General features: G+C 42.6%; 1 protein-coding gene across 4 annotated transcripts in view; it reads left to right on the forward strand.

The window, feature by feature from the left end:
• The window catches only part of LOC148526640 (E3 ubiquitin-protein ligase RNF31-like), a 63,114-nt gene that overhangs the window by 10,848 nt on the left and 32,430 nt on the right, over positions 1–19,836 (forward strand). For 3 of the 4 annotated variants that reach the window (XM_088470018.1, XM_088470015.1, XM_088470017.1), the window contains exons 6-9: positions 2,624–2,672; positions 13,715–13,880; positions 13,981–14,626; positions 14,710–14,907. In XM_088470018.1, the coding sequence (XP_088326144.1) occupies positions 2,624–2,672; positions 13,715–13,880; positions 13,981–14,626; positions 14,710–14,907 (1,059 nt within the window). The remainder of the gene's footprint in view (positions 1–2,623; positions 2,673–13,714; positions 13,881–13,980; positions 14,627–14,709; positions 14,908–19,836) is intronic. The other variant, XM_088470016.1, reaches the window with a different exon arrangement.

Consider the following 19,836-nt stretch of genomic DNA (forward strand, 5'->3'; position numbering starts at 1 on the left):
TTACAATAGCGAGGTCTATGTCCCCATGTTACAAATGTGAATATGAAAATGTCTAGATTATTCGATCTAATCCAAAATCAATAATTCACATTTGAATCTGCAGAATTACACAGTAAAGTAGTGTTGTATACCAAAGAGCAGCTATAAAATCATAAACAAATTAATCAATGCATGTGTTGGATACAAAAAATAATTGTTATTATCCAAACAACAATTGTGGATTAACAGGAGCAGCTATGGATTCATAAACAAAGAACAGCTATGGATTCATAAACAAATTGATTAATGCAGTGTTGGATACAAAAATGATTTGTTATGATCCAAACAACAATTGTGGATTAATAGAAAAATGAATCAGTGCGTGTGCTGGATATCAACATAGATTCAGCAGAATTACACAGTATAGCAGTGTTGTATACCAAAAAGCAGCTATGCATAAATGAACAAATTGATCAAAGCATGTGCTGGATACAAAAATGAATTGTTATTATCCAAACACCAATTATGCATTAGTGGAAAAGTGAATCAGTGCATGTGCTGGATATCAACATATATAATTATTATATATGACATGTGATGAGGTTACATATATATACAAGCACATGTGTTGTGGTAAATACTGCTGAAAGAAGTAAGACCTGTGATGTGAGGACGTGGAGTCACCTCTGCTTTCCCCTGTCTATATCAAACAGGAGATGAGAGAGTGAATGCAACGTTAATCCCAGGGGAAACAACAGAAGTGTTTCTGTTGTCCGAGAATGGAGCTGAGTCCCTCTCCTGTTACTCTCCAGCATTGCAGGGGGAGTCACAGGCTGGGACTCAGATGAGAGAGCGCATGGGAGCAATAGAAGATACATCACAGGGACAGTCCGTAGGTCAAGGCTGCAGATGCAGTGTGTCAGAGATCAGCATGCTGTGTGAAAATCGCAAGGAGGATGCGCGTTTCAACGGGAGGCTTGGTCACCGGAGTTTGCTCTAGCTTCTTGCCTTTTACATGACGCCTGCCCAATCGTAGGGCTGTATTCTGGAGTGGCTGTACAGCCGGTCAGTGACCAGGAAGAATCATACAGCCAATCATATTAGTAGTTAAAATGGAGGCGTATACCCAAGTTAGAAAATTAGCATATGTAAACAAACTGAGATATTTATGTGTCTGACAACATGAGACCAGTAGAAGTAGCGCTATTGAAAGGTACAAAAAAAAATGGTATTAAACAGCAAAGATTTATGTAGCCTTAACATGGACTACTGATACACACATATATATGATAGGCAATATACAGGTAAATAAATAGACTGTTAGAAAAAATTACAATAACAACAAATAGCTTATAAAACATAATTTTGACAGTTGATTGACTGTGCGAAAAGCATAGCACATAAGTGTGTCTAAAAAAAGAAAATTGTATGTAAGAGAGGAGAGGGAAAGACGATGAGGACAGGAGATTATAAAAATCCAAAATATTTAGGGGAAAACAAGGATTTATAATGGGAAAAGAAAATGTATGCAGAGTATAATGTTGAAACAAACAGCCGGAATGAAAAAAATAATAAAAAAGAAATACAAGATAATAATAAACAGTTGAGTATTATATGTTGGTAAATAAATGAGCATGAAAATAAATTGGACATAAGGGAGAGAATCTAATGAAATAAACATAGTTGTGTAAATAAGGGAATGACATAAAGTGAATAATAAAAAGGAGAAAAGGATGTTGGTGCTGTAGTGTAAGAAAAATTAATAGGTCAAGAGTGATGAAGGGTGAATAATTGTGTAGAAGTGCGAGAGGAGCTGCCAAATTGTAGTTGCTCATGCTTATACCTAGCATGTAAATAAAGGTGCCTGGGTATAGTTAGTGTTGTATCCCAGGATATTAATAAATGTACATGAACAACAAAAATATAAATGAATACTAAAAATGGTGGAGTGGTGTTCTGGTAAGGGGGAGGGGGGAAAAAATGGGGAAGAGAAAGGGGGGTTTGTAGTGAGTGCAAAGAATAGTTGTGTCATATGAGATAAATGAAATGCGCGACCTTTGTGAGGCTATGTGTCATATAATTGTAAGTTATGTGTGTAACACCTAGATATTGATGAATATACTAAAGGATGTAACACAGACAATTGGGGTAGAGAGGGAAGGAATTAAAAAGATTATTGTAAGAATAATTAGCATATTGGGGTTGTTAAGGAGATATAGAATAAAGAATAAGTAAATATAGAATTTGACATGTTGGGCATGGGTCAAAATGATCATCAAGACACACTGACACCAAGGGAGCCAGCAGGAGAAGGGCAGTGCCAGTGCACCGCAACCAATAGCAAAAGAGCTGTCACTGCTGTCAGCCAATGGAAATGCTCTGTTGTCATTACAACACAGTGGCCAATGGAAACGAGACATCCACGATAGAGCTTGCTTGTGATCTCCTCCCCTTGGGCCTAAACATTGGAGGTCCGACACACACAGTTTTGAGTGCCAGTGGCAGGACAATTTTTATTGCTTCCTGTGATCTACTCTACAGCGATGTGTAAATTAGCGGCGATATTTAAAAAAAAAAAAAAAGTAATAATTTAGTAAAATTTTTACATAAGAATTCAGGGAATAATATTTATTTCTTCTTCTAGCCATCCCTTGTACCTGATTCTGCTGCCATCTCTCAACCTACCCCTTCAGGTAATAAATTGTCCCCTCACTTACATGAAAGAATAACTTTTTGTCATTGTCACGTCTTAAGGTGCCTACACACAGCGATATTTTACACGATTTGGCCGATTTCGTCGAATCGTGAAGACAAATCATGTAAAATATGCTTAAATCATGAGCTCATGATCACGGTGCAATGCGCGTCCCCGCTCGTCGTATATAGCATCTTTTTTCAGATCTGCCGTGCTGTAGGGCAGATTTGCCAATCCGGGACACGATGTGGTGCAGATCGTGAGTACTTTTTACTCGCGATGTATCTCACGATTCATCGTACGTCGTGTATTTTGACTGACAGGACCCAGTACACGCCCAATCACCATCTTGTGCAGCATCGTGGATATAGAATGAGAATGACGCATGATTGAAGCCTGCACACTTGAAGTCTGGACTTCTGCAATTTGGTGAGTATTGGTACTGTATTGATGCAACCCCACTGCCCACCAATGTGTGCCACCCACCTATAAATGCATGACCCAGCCACCACCTGCCGAAATGAGTCATGCATTAACCTCCCATGTCCACCAATGTGCGCCACCCACCTACCCACCAATGTGTGCCACCCACCTATAAGTGCATGACCCAGCCACCGCCCACCGGAAATAGGGGGGTGGTGGCTGGGTCATGCATTAACCTCCCATGTCCAGCAGTGTGCGCCACCCACCTATCCACTCACTGCCCACCAATGTCACGGTCCACCTAAAAAATACCTAGACTCCAAATATATAAAAATTTCATAAACAAATATATTACAACAAAATACACAAATACATTTCAACAACATAAACAATTCTATTACAACAACAACAACAACATAAAACATATTTTAACAGCATAAACAAATGTATTACCTTTGTTTATGGTGCTGTAATATATTTGTCCATGGTGTTGCAATATAACACCATAAACAAATCTATTACATCAGCATAAACAAATATAACAAAAACCTGTAAAAAAAACCCCGTATTAAAATACAATTAAAAACACATTACAATTCTGTAAATAAAATAAAATATTACAATCCTGTAAAAAAAAAATTAAAATACAATTAGAAACACATTACAATCCTGTAAAAAAAAAAAAAAACAATTAAAAACACATTAAAAACCTGTAAAAAAAATATAATAAAACACAAAACAATTTACAATTATAGCTAAAAATGTATATGTCCTTTTTTTTTATTCTTTCTAGGAATGTCTATGGATAGTGAGCGAGAGTTTGTGACCGGATTTCTCGAGATCCTACAATCAAAAGAGTGTCTATGGCGCATAAGCTGTAGACAATATCATAATAACTCTCATAAATTGGCAGCTTTGGAGGTATTGTTGGAGTATACGAAAAGGTTTATAGCAGATGCAACTCTGAAAACAGTCCGCCATAAAATCCAGAACCTGCGTACCGTCTACATAAATGAGAAGAAAAAAGTGGACGATTCCAAAAGCTCCGGAGCAGGCACAGACTACGTGTATCACCCAACACTGTGGTATTATAGCTTGATAAGCTTCATCAGCGAGCCACGGCACCAGGCTATTGTTCTGATGGCCGAGAGAGAGGGAGAAGAGGCGGAAGTAGCGAGTGGACGGTCTGAGGAAGTTTTGGTAAGTAGAGACACAGTTCATAAACCAAAACCTTTTCTTTTTTTTAAACATTACATTTTAGATCAATCCCAATTGTCCACTATAGTCAGTTATCTCACAGACAGTCCTCCTGCCATGGCAACGCACCTAGTTCGTTGAAATAGGCCATATACTCCTCCCTCACTTCTTTGGCACGTGCAGTTGATGATGTTGGAATTGGTGGTGCAGACACTGATGTAAACTGGGCAATCTCCTCCGGATGTCCTGCATCTTCTGGTCTAGCTGTGACTGGTCCCTGTTGTGTAGTTTTTCGTCGCAGAAAGTTATGCAGCACACAGCACGCCATCACGACCCAGTCTATCTTGTCCACACAAAGGGTGTATGGTGGTGTGGAAGTTGCGGAACCGGTTGCTGTTTATTCCAAACGCATTTTCCACAATGCATCGTGCCCGGGATAGATGATAGTTGTAGATCCTCTTCTGGCTGGTCAGGCCCCTCTGTGCAAATGGCTTCATCACATGTTCATGTAAAGCAAAAGCCTCGTCTGCAACGAAAACATAATTTAGGCCGTGCTGTGTCTCGTCCAGTGATGGCAAGTTGAGGGTTTTGTTGGTGAGTCTCAGGTAGAATGCCGTCTGTTTGAAGGACGCACCATCCGCAGCATGCCCATTCTTGCCAACATCCACAAACAAAAATTTGTAGTTGGCATTCACCACTGCCATGAGAACGATGCTGAAGAAGCCTTTATAGTTGTAGTAATATGATCCGTTGTTGGCAGGTGGGTTGATGCGTATGTGTTTTCCATCGATGGCTCCTCTGCAGTGAGGGAAATTCCAATGTTGTTCAAACTCTTCAGCGATGCTCTTCCACTCATCCACTGTGTTTGGAAACTAGAAAAATAGTAAAAAAATTGGTTAAAACATGACTATAATATTGTTTCCTATATAGACTCCCACCCAAGAGCCTGATATGTCCTCCACACCGGACCTAAGTTTGATAGGGGACAGCGAGGTGGATACTTCTTCCCCAGTGCCAACAACCATTCAACCCCTCCCATCATGTTCCGCACCTCCGCTAAGAAAAAAGAAAAGGCAGGGGAAAAAGCAGCAGCAGCAGTACACAGAGCCGGAGGACATATTTCTGCAACAAGCAGAACGCATCCTGCAAAAACAGCCAGACGACATTGATGATTTCACAGCACACATCAATAGTACAATACGAAAAATGGATGACCCAACAAAGAAAAATTTCCAAAGGCTGGTGTATGAGCTATTAATAAGGTCACTAAATTCTAATTTACATGGGTCAACATACATTGCAGACCCACTTCTGTATTTGCCTGCCCCAACCGCCTCTGTGAGGCCCCTCTCAGCCCAGTTGGAGGCTACTCCTCCACCCAGTACCCCATCCACAAGCCAGGCAATATACATTGCCATGCTGGAGGCAGAGGATGATGTGCCACAGCTTTTGAAAATGTAATTTTTTTTACTTTCATTACTGTTTCCTGTACTATCACCAAATTCTGTCATTCCCAATAGGTACTGTATGCTATACGTTGGTGATGACGCTGATTGGACACGGTCACTACACACATGGCGCAAGTACAGATAGCTGGAAGGCGGGACCACAAGCTGTACTTGTGCCATGTGTGCATTGGCCTGTTCAATCTGGCGTCTGACCCACCGTATAGCATACAGCAGCCTACCTATTGGGATTGATAAAATTTGGTGATAATGCTGTTTTCTACATTTTATAAGCATAATTTAAAAATGTACATATTAATAATAAACACATTTTTTTTATTTACTACTGTGCAGTGTTGTTACTGCAGCCTTATTGGCTGACAACACAGTTATATATAGAGTAAAAAAAATAAAACCTTTTTTCTTTCACAAGAAACAAATGTGTAGTGTGTTTTTGTTTTTGATTTTTCTTACCTTGCAATATTGGTACTGAAGCACTTTAACGATAGCCTTGCAGGTCTCTGGGATGATGACGCCCAGGGACTGAGGGGAGATGAGTGTCCCAAACTTCCAGTGACCTTCCTGTAGCCAGGTACCTCAGGGTAGCCACCAGTCTCTCTTCAGCAGGGATTGCCCTCCGCCACTTTGTGTCCTGCCTCCGGATGTGGGGGTCAACATACTCAGCAACTCCTGGAAGGTGTCGTCTTCCATGCGCAGGTAGTTGTGATAGTTGTCCGGGTTGTTGTCCCTGATCTCCATCAGCAGGGACATGTGAGAGCGAGTATCCCTTTGCAGCAGCCACTCCTTGGTCCAGCATGCTCTTCTCCTCCGCTGGGCCCTTTCCTGGATCACCTTGACCCCAGCTTGGACAACCAACACTTTATACTGATAGGGATGCATCAGCACAGAATACAGGAACAGGATAGAATGCAGGTAGCACACACTTGCTGGTAGAACACACATTGTAAAAGGCAAGCCAAATTCAAAGTAGAGCACAGTAGCAATGTACAGGGGCCTGATTCAGACTCGTTCGCTAGATGCGTACGCTCGCTCCCAGCGTATGCAAATACGGCTAAGTGACGGCAAGGCATGCGATCTCACGACAAGGTATAAGCACGCCCACTATGTCTCGGCGTGCGATCACCCTGTGTATGCATACGCCCACCAGCCTGTCTTTAGACACCCACTAGCGCACGTCATCTCCAGGAAGTGTATGCAACCATCGGTTCATTGGAAGCGAACGCAGCGCTTGAGGTTGACTATACCCTATCACTTCAGTGTATAATTCAACCAGGTGATGGGTGCTATGACGCTGCCTGTTAATTATTCACGCCTCTGAAACGGCGTTAAGATGCTCAGGCAAGCCTGCATTCGCACCTCCACTCCCCCTGTTACTAGTAACCTGCCCCTGTTACCACCCACAAATGGATTGACCTGTCACTCATTCAGCTGGGCTGTCTATGCTGGGCGAGCTTATGCTTCTTGATCGCTCAGAGTAGTTTGCGCACTGCGGTGCATACGCATGCGCACATTGCAAATAAACGCTACCTCCGAGCGATCACTTGCTAGCGAACAGGTCTGAATCAGGCCCAGGGTTCAACAGGTATACACCTAGTCTCACTGGTAGCAGAGCAGAATGTGCACAGGGTTAAAATGGCTCATACTTTTTATACCCCTTAGCTAGCCCCTTCCATTATTTAAATTTCCCACCAATCGTGAAGATACTCGTGTGTTGTTTGGTAAAGTACGATCTATCGTACATGATCTCACGATTTGGACTTCCGACACGTTGCATGATAGATCATGAATCAAATTTGCAAATTTTTGGACCTAATCGCGACCACGACTCCCGCGGAGAGTTCATTGCAAATCGTACACAATGTTGCATCGTGAGCATATCGCTATGTGTGTAGGCACCTTTTACTCTCAAGATTGGTTGTTTCTCTGCATATATTTGTTTTTAAAAAGAAAATAGATCTCAGACTGCACACTCTGGACATATATATATAAATATATATATATATATATATATAATTGGAGGTGCTACCTGTGGAGACCATTGATATATACACAAAGAAGAAATACAAGTGCACAACTCCAAATTAACAATTTTATATATATATATATATATATATATGTCCAGAGTGAGCAGTCTGAGATCCATTTTCTTTGTAAACTAATTAGTGCATTGATTTGCACACCTGGGAAGCCTGAGCCACTTCCCACTCAGACTAGCACCTCTACTACATTGGTTAGAGCATGGAGTCTGGCAGTGTAATATGCACACCAGTCAAGGCACAATATAGGTAAGTCCTGCTAATATTTAGACTGTGTAGTGCAGCTTGGTTCATTTTTGTGGTGTGGGTCCCCCTAGATTGCTTTGCTGATCTGCTTCTGGGCACCGCAGTATAACACATTTTAATACCTCACTGTCTGTTTCTTTAACATATATGTATTTCACTTTTTTATTTTTATTCTTTATATGCGGCCAACGGCTGCTCTTAACACTTCACTTTTCTTATTAGAGCGCTGCCTTGGGGTGGTTTAGCTGGGCTGGTTTGGGGGTGTCCTGCGCTCTGGATTTGAGCCCTAGTATGTTAGGGACCTGCCCGACAAGAGGTTACCCGGATATGGTGGGCAGGCCCATAACCTTGGCCAGGATTATGCCAAAAACCTCTGTTGTATTTACTGCAAAATGTATTTATTTATATATAATCAGTTAATTTGGAGTTGTGCACTTCTATTTCTTCTTTGTGTATGTATTTGTTTTTGTCTGCTGCTTTTGTGACACTTATCAATACAAAACTGCTGGTCAGAGACATTTATGAAAATGATTCTGTAGATGACTATAGAGGAAAGGTATTACTGCATATGTAAAGGCCCCCATACACGGTGCGATTCAAAGTTGGTAAGATGTGTTGTACGATTGCCCTTGAAATTCTTCCCTTGAAATTTTTCATAAGATGTGGTCAAATAGTGTACGATTGATCGTTACGATCATAGGATAAGATGCATAGAAGTGTATCACATTGTACTCAAAAGATCGTAGATCTCTCTGCAAAACCATCTGATCTGCTATCCAACTAGAGGACGGCGGGGACACGCATCGGGTCGCAGAAGACACAGAAAACACCTATTTTCATAAGATTGGTCTGTACAACCTGTTGAAACTGTTCATATCGGGTAATAAATCTTACCGTGTATGGGCACCTTACCAAATGAGACTTTTGCTTTCTTTTTGTAAACTGTACTAGAAAATTAAATATGAATAGTTACTGTTCACAACCATCATCTAGGAATGGTTTTCGGTCTGGGAACAATTGCAGTAACTGTAGAGACAGCAGATATTGGACAGAAGGGCTCATGCAGAGCTGGAGGAGTAAATTACTGAAAAGATATGATCCTGTAACAAAAGCGTATTTCCGCACACAAGTTGCATTTGGCATTGCATATGCGGCTATTTTCTGATCATCACCAGCGTGTATTTCCACCTCCCTATAACAGGTGGAAATAATACACCACCTAATGGGTGCATTTGTGAATATTTGCAGGTCTGCATGAACACACCCTCACTGACCTTTGCCTATGTGATAATGCCTCTTCCCTCACTATTTCAGTTTCCTCAGTCACAAGCGTTGTGCATCCAAATTGCATATGACTGCACTCGCAAATTGACATAAATTCTTTCTGAGCATGCACAATACAAATTCACTAAAGATATGCTATGCAAATGATTAAACCCACCAGTTGATATTATGCAAAGTAGCTATTTCACAGATAATGCTGATGTAGAATTACAGAATCTGCAGAAGAACGGAAAGACGTCAGTATGCAGTGACTAATGAAGTGTATAATGGGTAAACAACGTAATCTAATGGAGTTTGAGCATGGAATGATTATTGCCACAAGCAGCAGCATTGCCAGCATTAGCAAAATGGCTGCACTGGTGAACTGTTCGAGGGCGGCAATTGTTAATATGTACACAGCCGACTAAAAACTTAGTCTGAGCACAAGGCCTGTGGTCCTAAACAGTCGCCGAATGCTGGAGAGGAACGGAGAGTGTGAAGACTTGTACAGTCCCGCAGACAGGCAACAGTGCATCAAATTGCTGATGATCTGAGATCAATTCAAATGACCTCTCAATGAACAGTACGCTGCACATTGCTACATATGGGCTAGTAGCAGAAGGCCTGTCCTTACGCCATTGCCATCTGTTGCAATCAGGGTGAAACACCTACAGTTTGCTCAGGAACACAGGAATTGGGCAGTAAATTATTAAAAATGTCGTGGTCTGACAAATCACGTTTTCAATGGAGATGGTAGGGTGAGGATATGAAGACAACAGCACAAGGATCCTTCTTGCATCGTTAGGACTCTGCAGGCTGGTGGAGGCAATGTTATGGAAATGCAGTTAATCACATTTTGGCTAATATTCCTCACAAAACATACTGACAGTAGAATCCATGCTCAAAGAATTCAGTCTGTATTAAGTGCACAGCAAAGTACTAACCTGGTGATCATAATAATTTGGGCACTCAGTGTATTAGATGTGTGTTGTAATGTATAAATAAAGTATTGGTGTACGAAACACTATGGTTATTGTATGTAACCTAAAATATTCAAAAGTAAATCTAATACTGGAACACTCCAAATGTGTTTGTAAATAGTTGGGGTATATAGGGTGTTGATTTTGTAATTACTTTCTCCCCTTTTTTTTCATTCTTTTACAATTAAACATTTTTATTGGCATCCAAAATGCAATAGAGTAAGTATATTGATGTGATAAAAATTAATCAATATAATAGCTGACATACATAAAAATATGCATTAGACACCACTGCATTAGAGAGAAAAACTATTAGTATAGACAAAATATGGCAATATGGAATTAAAATAATCATTGAAAGTCATACAATGTAGAGTATTAATGGCGCATGTAGTAAATCATTGAAAAAGAATAAACATTTAGCATAATCCTCTATCACTACACTACATAATGACCATAAAAATAGGTATGAATATCAACATTTTCAATTTCTTCTACACAATCCAGAGGGAATACAGGCTTAGACCATGGGTATAGGTGGAGCAGGAGGATTCCGGGCAGAAAATAGTTAAGCTTCTTCTCCCAGCAACCTCGGCTCCTCCCCTCCTATACTCCGCCCCAGCAGGCCGGTTCAGTTTGATGCCCTGCAGGAGCAAGGTACATGTTAGAGACTGCTCTGCCGTCTAAGCTTGTTTTTATTTAATTTTTTAATTGAGTGGGCAGCACAAGGCGTCCTATAGGACACCCGCACTGCCACTCCACCGACCCCCTGCTCCTGCGGCCACAGCACTGGCGAGCAGGCCTGTGACCGCGGACAGTCCCCCAACACTCACCAGGAACCCGCAGCCGGATGCCGTGGAAGAAGCATCTCTGTTTACAGGGAGCCGCACTGCAGCCGCTGTTACCGCCAGTGTGTAAGACTACCGACAGAGCAAGAAGTTGACACACTGCCCAGATAAGAACATGATTCACCTTCTTCAATGCGCCATGACTGCGATTGCCACTAGTTTATGTAGGCGATGGCAGTCACGTTATCGGATTGAACCGGGACCGGAACATGCTGTAGGTGCAGCCGAGCCAGAGAGCTCTGAAGATTGAACGTCGCAGGTGTATCAGGTTTCTACCTTCTCTAAACAACCTACTGATCCTTGCCCGGTCTCCGACTGTTCTCAAGGGACACATCGGTCTCTCCAGTCCCATGGAAAGCGCATCAATGGGATGTATTTTACCTGGACTCCGTTTCAGGAGATGTACCTTCTGGGGGCTTTGCTGAATTACAAGGTTCAGCGGGTCATCCTCTTACCAGAAAAGCTTGGGACCTATAGGCCAGGACTCGCAGGGTTTTTAGTCATCGCTGAGTGTCATTCAGATCCTGGTCTCGTTTGTCTCCATATTCATTATGGTGGAGTATGCCCCGATTCACTCCCATCTTCAGATGGAGGATGTTCCCTGTGGAACAGGTCCCACCACTGGCTCACACCTCCTGGGAGGTTAGGGTCTTCCTCTTGTGGTCCAGGCGTCCCGCTTAGACAGGGGCTGCCCTCTTTGGGATTCCACAAAGGGTCCTCCTCACCGCTGATGTCAACAAACTTACAGGGTAAGTGAACATCTTCCATGAGCCGTGTGCCGTGTAATCCTGGCTGCCTCCTATGGGCCTTGATAAGCTTGGTACGCAGATCTTCTATCAACGCTTTGCTGTATCTTCATTGTGACCGGATCTTCTGTCTCATAGTCCATGCTTCTATATGAATCTGGCCCATCGCATTGCTCTTGACTCCGTTTCTCCAGGTCGGTCATTTGTACTATGCTGTATGCCCGCAAGTTCTCCTCTGCAAGACTTTGTCACTGCTTGGGCGGATTTACTTCAATTGGGATTACGACTGGAATTTTTTTTCCAGAGGGTTTCCCTCTCTTGGGTCCTCTCCCTTCAGCAGGTGGGGCTGGCTTGTTCCTCTGCCTCTCTTCTTGGAAGTTGCAGGTTTCCACACTTTCTGTCCTCTTCAGAGATAATTTGCTCTGATGCCTGATGTCCAAACTTTTCTTCAAGGTGTTCACCTCGGACGGTGTTGTTCTTTGGACTTTGTCTTTGGTGCTTCGAGCTTTTCAGTCATCGCCCTTTGAGCCCTTGGGATCTGCTGCCATTTGGTGGCTTACATGGATGACCACTTTCCTGCTTCCAGTGAGTGTTCTCTGGGGCGTGTTGTCATGTCCCTCCCCAGGGGCGTTTTTTCACTGGGGCTGGGCTTTTGCTTAGGTTACCTTCCTTCAGTAGTTCCTCGTTTTCTTGTCTCCAGTACTGTTTGGTTCCTGTGCTGAGGCACCTATTTATCTACGAAGGACGCCTCTTTGAATTGTGCCAACCTTCCTGATCTTTGTGGTTCGGACTCAGGTTCTCCGTGGACAAGACCCCCTTTAGTCCTATACGAATTTCGTAAAATGCGACTGGCCGGATTCCACACTAGACTTTTCATTTTCCATCACTTTTCCGCGATGGCGGTCCTTTCTGTTCCGTCTTTGCAGTCGGATTTATTCACCGGATTGTACTTCTTGGGCGGCTCACCAGAGGTACCTTGGCTGAGCAGCTTCGTAGAGAGATCCTATGGTCCTCCACCCATGCTTTATTCCGATTCTGTTCATTTGACACCTTTGCTGCCGCTTACACGGCTTTTTGCCGAAGGGGGGTTCTCAGCGCAGCTCCGGCGCATCCCCTCCCGTTATTGGACAGCTTGTCTAAGCCTGTGTCCCCTATGGTTTGTGTAGAAGAAAACTTAACTGGCCTGGTAGGGGGTGGGTTATAGGGAGGAGGAGCTTAACTATTTAGTGCCTGGACTCCTCCTGCTCCACCTATACCCATGGTCTAAGCCTGTGTCCCCTATAGAGTTCGAAGAAAAGGACTTAACCAGGTAAGACATAAGTCCTCCTTTTTTTGTAACAAGGAACTAAAAGTAAATGAAGGAGAAGCAAGATAAATAATGGGAAAACAAGAAAGGGATGAAGAGAGAGGGAGAGATTGGGGAGACTTTATATTGATACTTATTTAGATAAAAAAAGAATAAGAAAACGCAGAACGAGACTAGACTATCGTCTTGCTATTAAGTAATACTACGTAACAATGCCCAAGAGGGATTATCATAGATTTTCAAGATATGTTCTGAAGTCTCCTTGGGTAGATATTCCAAATACCTGTCCCACTTTTTGTAAAATCTAGCAACGCCTTTCTCAATATCGACAAGTGCTCTGCGTCTCTCAGCTCAGCTTTCACCTCCGCTATCGATGGTGAAGTTGAAGAGCAACCTGTGCAGTATGGTTTTCCTAGCTAGTGTGACCAGCATTGCTAAAAGCGGAATACATTTCTTAGGTAAACTGGCTTGGGTCCATACTGTCTCCCTTTAAATTGTGTATATTAACTAACTCTTTGTTTCTTCTCAGAAGGCTTCAGTTCTTCCTCCAATGATTGTGGTCTCTGTGGCATAAGGATTGCCACTGTATTGTGTGCTCTCTGTAATGACAAATTGTGTGTGGCATGTGATCAGCGGGTACACTCTCACCCTAATCGTTGGCATCACCAGCGCTCCCCCTTTTCAGCCACTTACAGGTACTGGCAACTTGTTTTATGTTTTTATATTTTTTTGAATAGAAGGCTGGTAATGGACTCATTCTCTGACTATAACTTGATTTTTTATTTTTTCCTCTAGCCCCATTGGAGAAGAATTCCTTTCACACCTCTCTTCTCGTCCCCCATGGCATTGTATGACTTGTCACACTTTAAATAGAGGGGGTTCAGTGTTATGTGTGGGATGCGACCGTCCCCGTGGCTGTACCAACAATATGGCTAACTCTTTATTAGAGTGTTCCTTGCAGAAGGACACATGGGAATGCCAGGCCTGCACTTTCCAGAACACCTCCTCTGCAGTGTTGTGCGAAGTGTGTGACCGACCTCGACTAGCCAGAAAACCATCTAGAGAAAGCCATGAGTCCACTGCACACTCCTTAAAAGATGGCAAGAATATGGACAGCTTCAAGACTGGAGCCTTTCCTGAGAAAAGTGGCCTCATATCTTTGCCAGGAAAAGAGACTCACAAACCAGTTGAGATTGGTGTTGGGGACATCCATGACATAACTGCCTTTATTGAGAGAGCTAAACAAAAACCTTGGAACCACCCTGGAAGAGATAACCATGCAAATACTTCTTTACCAAAGAAAGGAAACTTAGAGGGTGCTGACATCTTTGAAACACTTAGCAATGGATCAGTCGTTAACCCTTGGAGAAATAGCTTAACAGATACAGTTGAACCTCTAATTGGAGACCAGGAGCATGGAGTGAAAATGACTAGACCAGAGGTAATGTGGGGCAAAACAACATGGTGTAATATTGTTTTTACATGTATTATTGCTTCCCCTGACTATTGTCATGTGAACTTTAGGTTTGGCAGTGTTCCCACTGCACCTATAACAACACATGTAATGCACGTGTCTGCGAGATGTGTGACCGGACTAGTGAAGGGGCAATTCCTACAGAAGGGAGCAACACCCAGGACATACAAAGGCCATCAAAATCCAAAGAGGAGATGAGGCAGAGGCGATTGAAAGAGGATGGAGCAAAAATAGTGGCATTGATTAAGGTGGGAAAAAAGTGACATTGATTATTGGATATTCTATATTGTGTTCTTTGTGTATTGCACACACCTATTATTTTGTATTTCTGAACCAAGGACTGTCTTGTGTAGTTACAAAGGACCCAGTGTTGTTGTTTATAATTTATTTACAATTTATCGTTTTTTTTCTTTATATTTCTTTTTTTGTTAAACAGTGGCCAGTAGTTTGACTTCATTGTTTTCTTTATCTACAGTAGGTGACATAGACAGGGGGCTATTTTTCTTTGGAGACAGGGCACTGAAACAGAATTGAGCCCTACCTTGCCTTATATCATATTCCATTCTTCCTCCTCCCTTTTCTCTCCAATACCCTGCATAGAAGGTGGACACAGGACCTTATGTAATTACCTACATTATTGTATGTACTGGTTTATTTCATTTGTATGTATTAGATGGACAGCTTTATCTTACTCCCTGTAGTTTCATTGAAGGGTTTTTGTGTGTGGTGGCGGCTTTTTCTTTCTTTCATTTGCTTTAGGTTTCTTATTCAATCTATCAAAGATTGAGGGCTTGCATACTGCTCGCTTAAAAAAATGCAGTAACCCTTTCCCTGTCTGTAATGATCCATTCCTCGAGTGTTGAGAAAAGCAACAGTAGGGAAACCCCAACCTGTGAATGATTCTTTTGGATGTGTCATTACGGTGTATTTTTTATCGCTGAACAAGTAGGACTTACAAAATCAAGATCTGCCCAGGTGCTTCCCTTTAGTCTTGTTGCCCAGTGGTTTTTGACCCATACCCACCTACTAATGATCAATTTTATGGGTTGATTCAAACACCTTTGCGCTTCACTGCATTTTGAAGCTTTTATCCCTATTTTGCATTGAGATTTGGAGTTGTGGAGCTTCTTACCAGCTGTTCAACCCCTGGTTTTGTGTTTCTCTAGGCTAGGGCAATCATTACATTAATTCTTTTCATGAACATGGGGTCTTTGAAGGACCCCTCAGACAAGTGATTAGATAGTCTTCAAAGTGAATCTCTGATGCTTAGCTAATTCGGCGATGACGAGTCTGTTTGCTGAAATCCTGATTATAAAAATATTCCAGTATTTTCGGAACTCTTTAGGCTGGAACTAAAGAAAATAATGAAGGAAGCTATGTACAGGAGTCCTTCCTTTCTCAGCGTAACCCCAAGGGTTTAACTTCTGCCACATGTGCTGCTTTTGTTTCTCCTTGTGCATTAAACACACTTGGAATTGATTTCTGAAAACTCAAACTAGGAGCTGTATCAAAAAGAAGCTATATTGGACTTCCAAAAAGGAGTGAAATTACTGCTGACTGTGGTAAGTGCAGACCAAGGGCCTGTAACATTCTGTGTCAGAGCCCTATGTACTCGGCACCATCATTCAGGGATATAGAGCTCATTTTTGGAGCTTTTTCCCTAACCATTTCCTTCTCTAACAGGTTCCTAGTTACCAAGAGCTGTAGTTTCCTATTACATGCAAGAAAATACTGGCAGGTTTATTGGTTTCTGACAAAGCTGTCTGCATGATCAGTTCTTCACACTACTAATCAAGTTGTGCATTATCTTCCAGAGCTGCACAATAGAGGTCTGGGTGAAAAATTCCATATCCTGTCCATTCAGAATGCTCTTCATTTGTTTAACTGGCCTCCTGGGCACCTCAAAAGCCTCTTTTGACTACCTCGCTATATGGTTGTCTCCAGGATATTGCGGGTGGATTATTCCCATGTGACAGAGTGTGTTCAAACCACACTCTAAGCAGTCTCTACACCAATGTGTTGCAAATACTTATGTTTATGTTGGACAGACAATATTATCTTAGTGTTATACTTTTTCTCCCTTTTTTTTTTCTCCCTAAAGTGGACTTATTAGGCACCTGTAGTTGCTTTCTACTGCAACAGGACAGGAGTAACACCCTGTTCACTGCACAGACACACAGGGCGGCAGTAGTAACGGGACGCAGAGCTGTCAGCTCTCCCCATATTCTGACTGCTTGTGTGAGAATACTGTATTTTACTGCATTCTGTTTGCTATTTGAAAGACAGTGTATTATTGATATTGGTCTCTCATATGCTGTATTTGTATATTGATCATTAGGGGGTGTATTATTCACAGTTAACAGTTATTTTTGCATAGTGTTTGTTAACTGTCTCTCACCAATTAATCAATTTTGCTACTGGCCACCCAGCTGCCCAGTAAGTTTAATTTTATTGTTCAGTACTTCAACATGTATCATAGAGGGGGTTCCAGACCATTCTCAGGGAAGGGTGCTTCATCTAATTCCCTTTCCTGTAAAAAAAATGCCAGGTTCATTTTGTGCCTTCCACTCCAGACCAAGGCGGCTTGTGTGGTTCATGCGGCGCTGCAGCCCAGTCTTCAGGTAGTGAGTCCCCCTTCCTAACCGGCGTGGGTCACTACCCTATCCCAAACAGTTTCAGAACTGTCTAGCCAACTGACCCTATCACGACAACTGTCTCAGAATTCCCCGGCAGGGCCTACTTCCATTCCTCAGCAGATGGTGGAACCTCCATGGGTGCAGTCCCTCTCTCAGTCTGTTCAGGGCCTGGTCCTGCTCCCTCCAAACAGTTGTTGGATCCTGCTACCTATCCACGTCCAACTAAGCATGCATTTCCACCCCCATCCAGTCTGTCTACAATTCGGACTCTGAGGCTTCCTCTTTTCCTGAAGATGATTGCCAACAGGATTCCGATTCAGACTTGTCTTCCTGAGGATTCTAGTACCGTCGTCATGGAAGACTTAATTGTAGCGATGCATTCTGTTCTGCTCATTAAGGATTCGGAAGACGCTCTACCTTAGGATACCGCTCTATTCAAGTGCAAGAAAAAGAAGGCGATAACCTTTCCTTCAGTGCAGTTGGAAGATCTTCTTGCGGAGCATTGAACCTTTCCTACTAAACTGTTCCAGATCTCCAGAAATCTTTAAGATTTTTATCCCCTACCGTCATCAGACAGGTCTAAATGGGAGACTTCCCCTCCGGTGGACGGTCCCATAGCTCAGTTGGCTAAGACCACTACCCTTCCTCTCTCTAATGTAGCCACTTTGACTGACGCTACAGATAGAAAACTGGAAGTTTTACTTAAGGCTATTTTTTCAGCCGCAGGAGCTCCCATGAGACCAGCTCTTGCTGGGGCTTGGGCTTCCAAGGCCTTTTTATGAGGGTCTTCAATCTGGAGCACCGCGATCTGACCTACTGTGGACTGTGTCAGGTAGGCAGCGGCCTATCTAGACGAAGCATCTCCGGACTCCATTATCCTCTTGGCTCGGATTTTGGCGTCTGCAGTAGCTCCAGGAGAACCCTCTGGCTTCGCACTTGTTGAGTTAACACTGAAAGCTTTAGTCTCTCTACCCTCCACTGGTGAAATCTTTTTTGGTCCTGATCTGGATTAGTTAATTTTGCTGCTCTTTCTAAGTCGGCATTTCTACCAACAACAGTTACCATTGAAAATTCCTCCCTCTTTGTCCTTTCATCCCAAGGGATGTCCCAGGTTCCAACCTTCCTTTTGTGATTATGCTTTCTCCTCTCGTGGGGGATGACCCAAAGCAAAACAACAATGGATAGACACTAAGCCTGCTGAAAAGCAAACGTGTATGGCATAAGAGATAGAGAGTAATTAGTTAGACAATGTCTAGATAGACACAGATGTTAGACAGTTAATAGTTAGACATGGATAAAAGTTCGACACAGACAAAAGTCAGACACACTAAAGTTAGAAATGTAAAAAGTTCGACAGGTACAAAAGATCGACAGGGTCAAAAGTTCGTTATGAAAAAGATCGACACAAAACTGGTCGACAATTATTTTTTTTTGTTTTCTAGCCCTAATCTTCACCCTAACCCTCCCTCCTGGTGCCTAACCCTAACCGTGGGGGTAAGGGCCTAACCCTCTAGTAAGTGCCTAAACCTAGCCCTAATCAAAAAAAAGAAAGTGTCAACCATTTTTGTGTCGATCTTTTTCATGTCGAACTTTTGGCCATGTCGATCTTTTGTACCTGTCGACTTTTTACATGTTTAACTTTAGTGTGTCTGACTCTTGTCTGTGTTGAACTTTTATCCTTGTCTCACTATCAACTTTCTAACATCTGGTGTCTATCTAGACATTGTCTAACTAATTACTGTCTGTCTATAGTCCGGACCCCAAGCAAACTACATGATGGCTCAAGGAGTGGTGGAAAACAACTCCCGATTCTTGGGTTTGAAGTATGATGAGTCAAGGTTATGTCCTTACTTTCAAAGAGTCCCCTCCCCGTTGCTTTTTTACAACTGGTCTACCTCACAAACCGTCCGCTGCAGCACTGTCGGCATGTTTTCAGCCCGTGTACCTCCACATGAAAAGGGCACCGGTTTTTATTCCATCTTCTTCCTCGTTGGAAAACCAGACCGTTTGTTCCGATTGATACTGAACTTAAAAACACTGATTGTTTTCCTCCGAGTTCCCAAATTCAAAATGGAGTCCCTGCTGACGATTCTGCAGTCTCTGGAGCCTGGGGATTTTCTGGCATCCCTGGATGTCAAAGACACTTATTTACATGTCCAGATTTCAGAGGAACACCAGCTGTTCCTGAGATTTTCAGTTCTCTCTGACTGCTTCGAGTTACTGGGCCTTACCCTTCGGGTTGTCGACAGCTCCTCGGGTATTCACCAAGGTAATGTCGGTCATGGCAGCTGCCCTACGGTGTCCTGATAATTCCATACCTGGACGATCTTCTCCTGACGGCCCAACCGGATGTATTCCTCCTCTCTTGTTGAGAGAAAGTTTGACATCCAACTTTCTGTGGTCCCCTTTCTACACTTTTTATATTTTTACACTATTTATTTTATCCTTTATTCCTAAAATGTAGATGAACACAGACCAACCACATCCAGGGATGTGCGGTCTCTAAAGTACTCTAGTTTATTTTCTGTCTCCTTGCTGGAT

The sequence above is a fragment of the Taudactylus pleione genome, unplaced genomic scaffold (genome assembly GCF_031769625.1).
Source record: "Taudactylus pleione unplaced genomic scaffold, aTauple2 ptg000095l, whole genome shotgun sequence".
Classification (NCBI taxonomy): domain Eukaryota; kingdom Metazoa; phylum Chordata; class Amphibia; order Anura; family Myobatrachidae; genus Taudactylus; species Taudactylus pleione.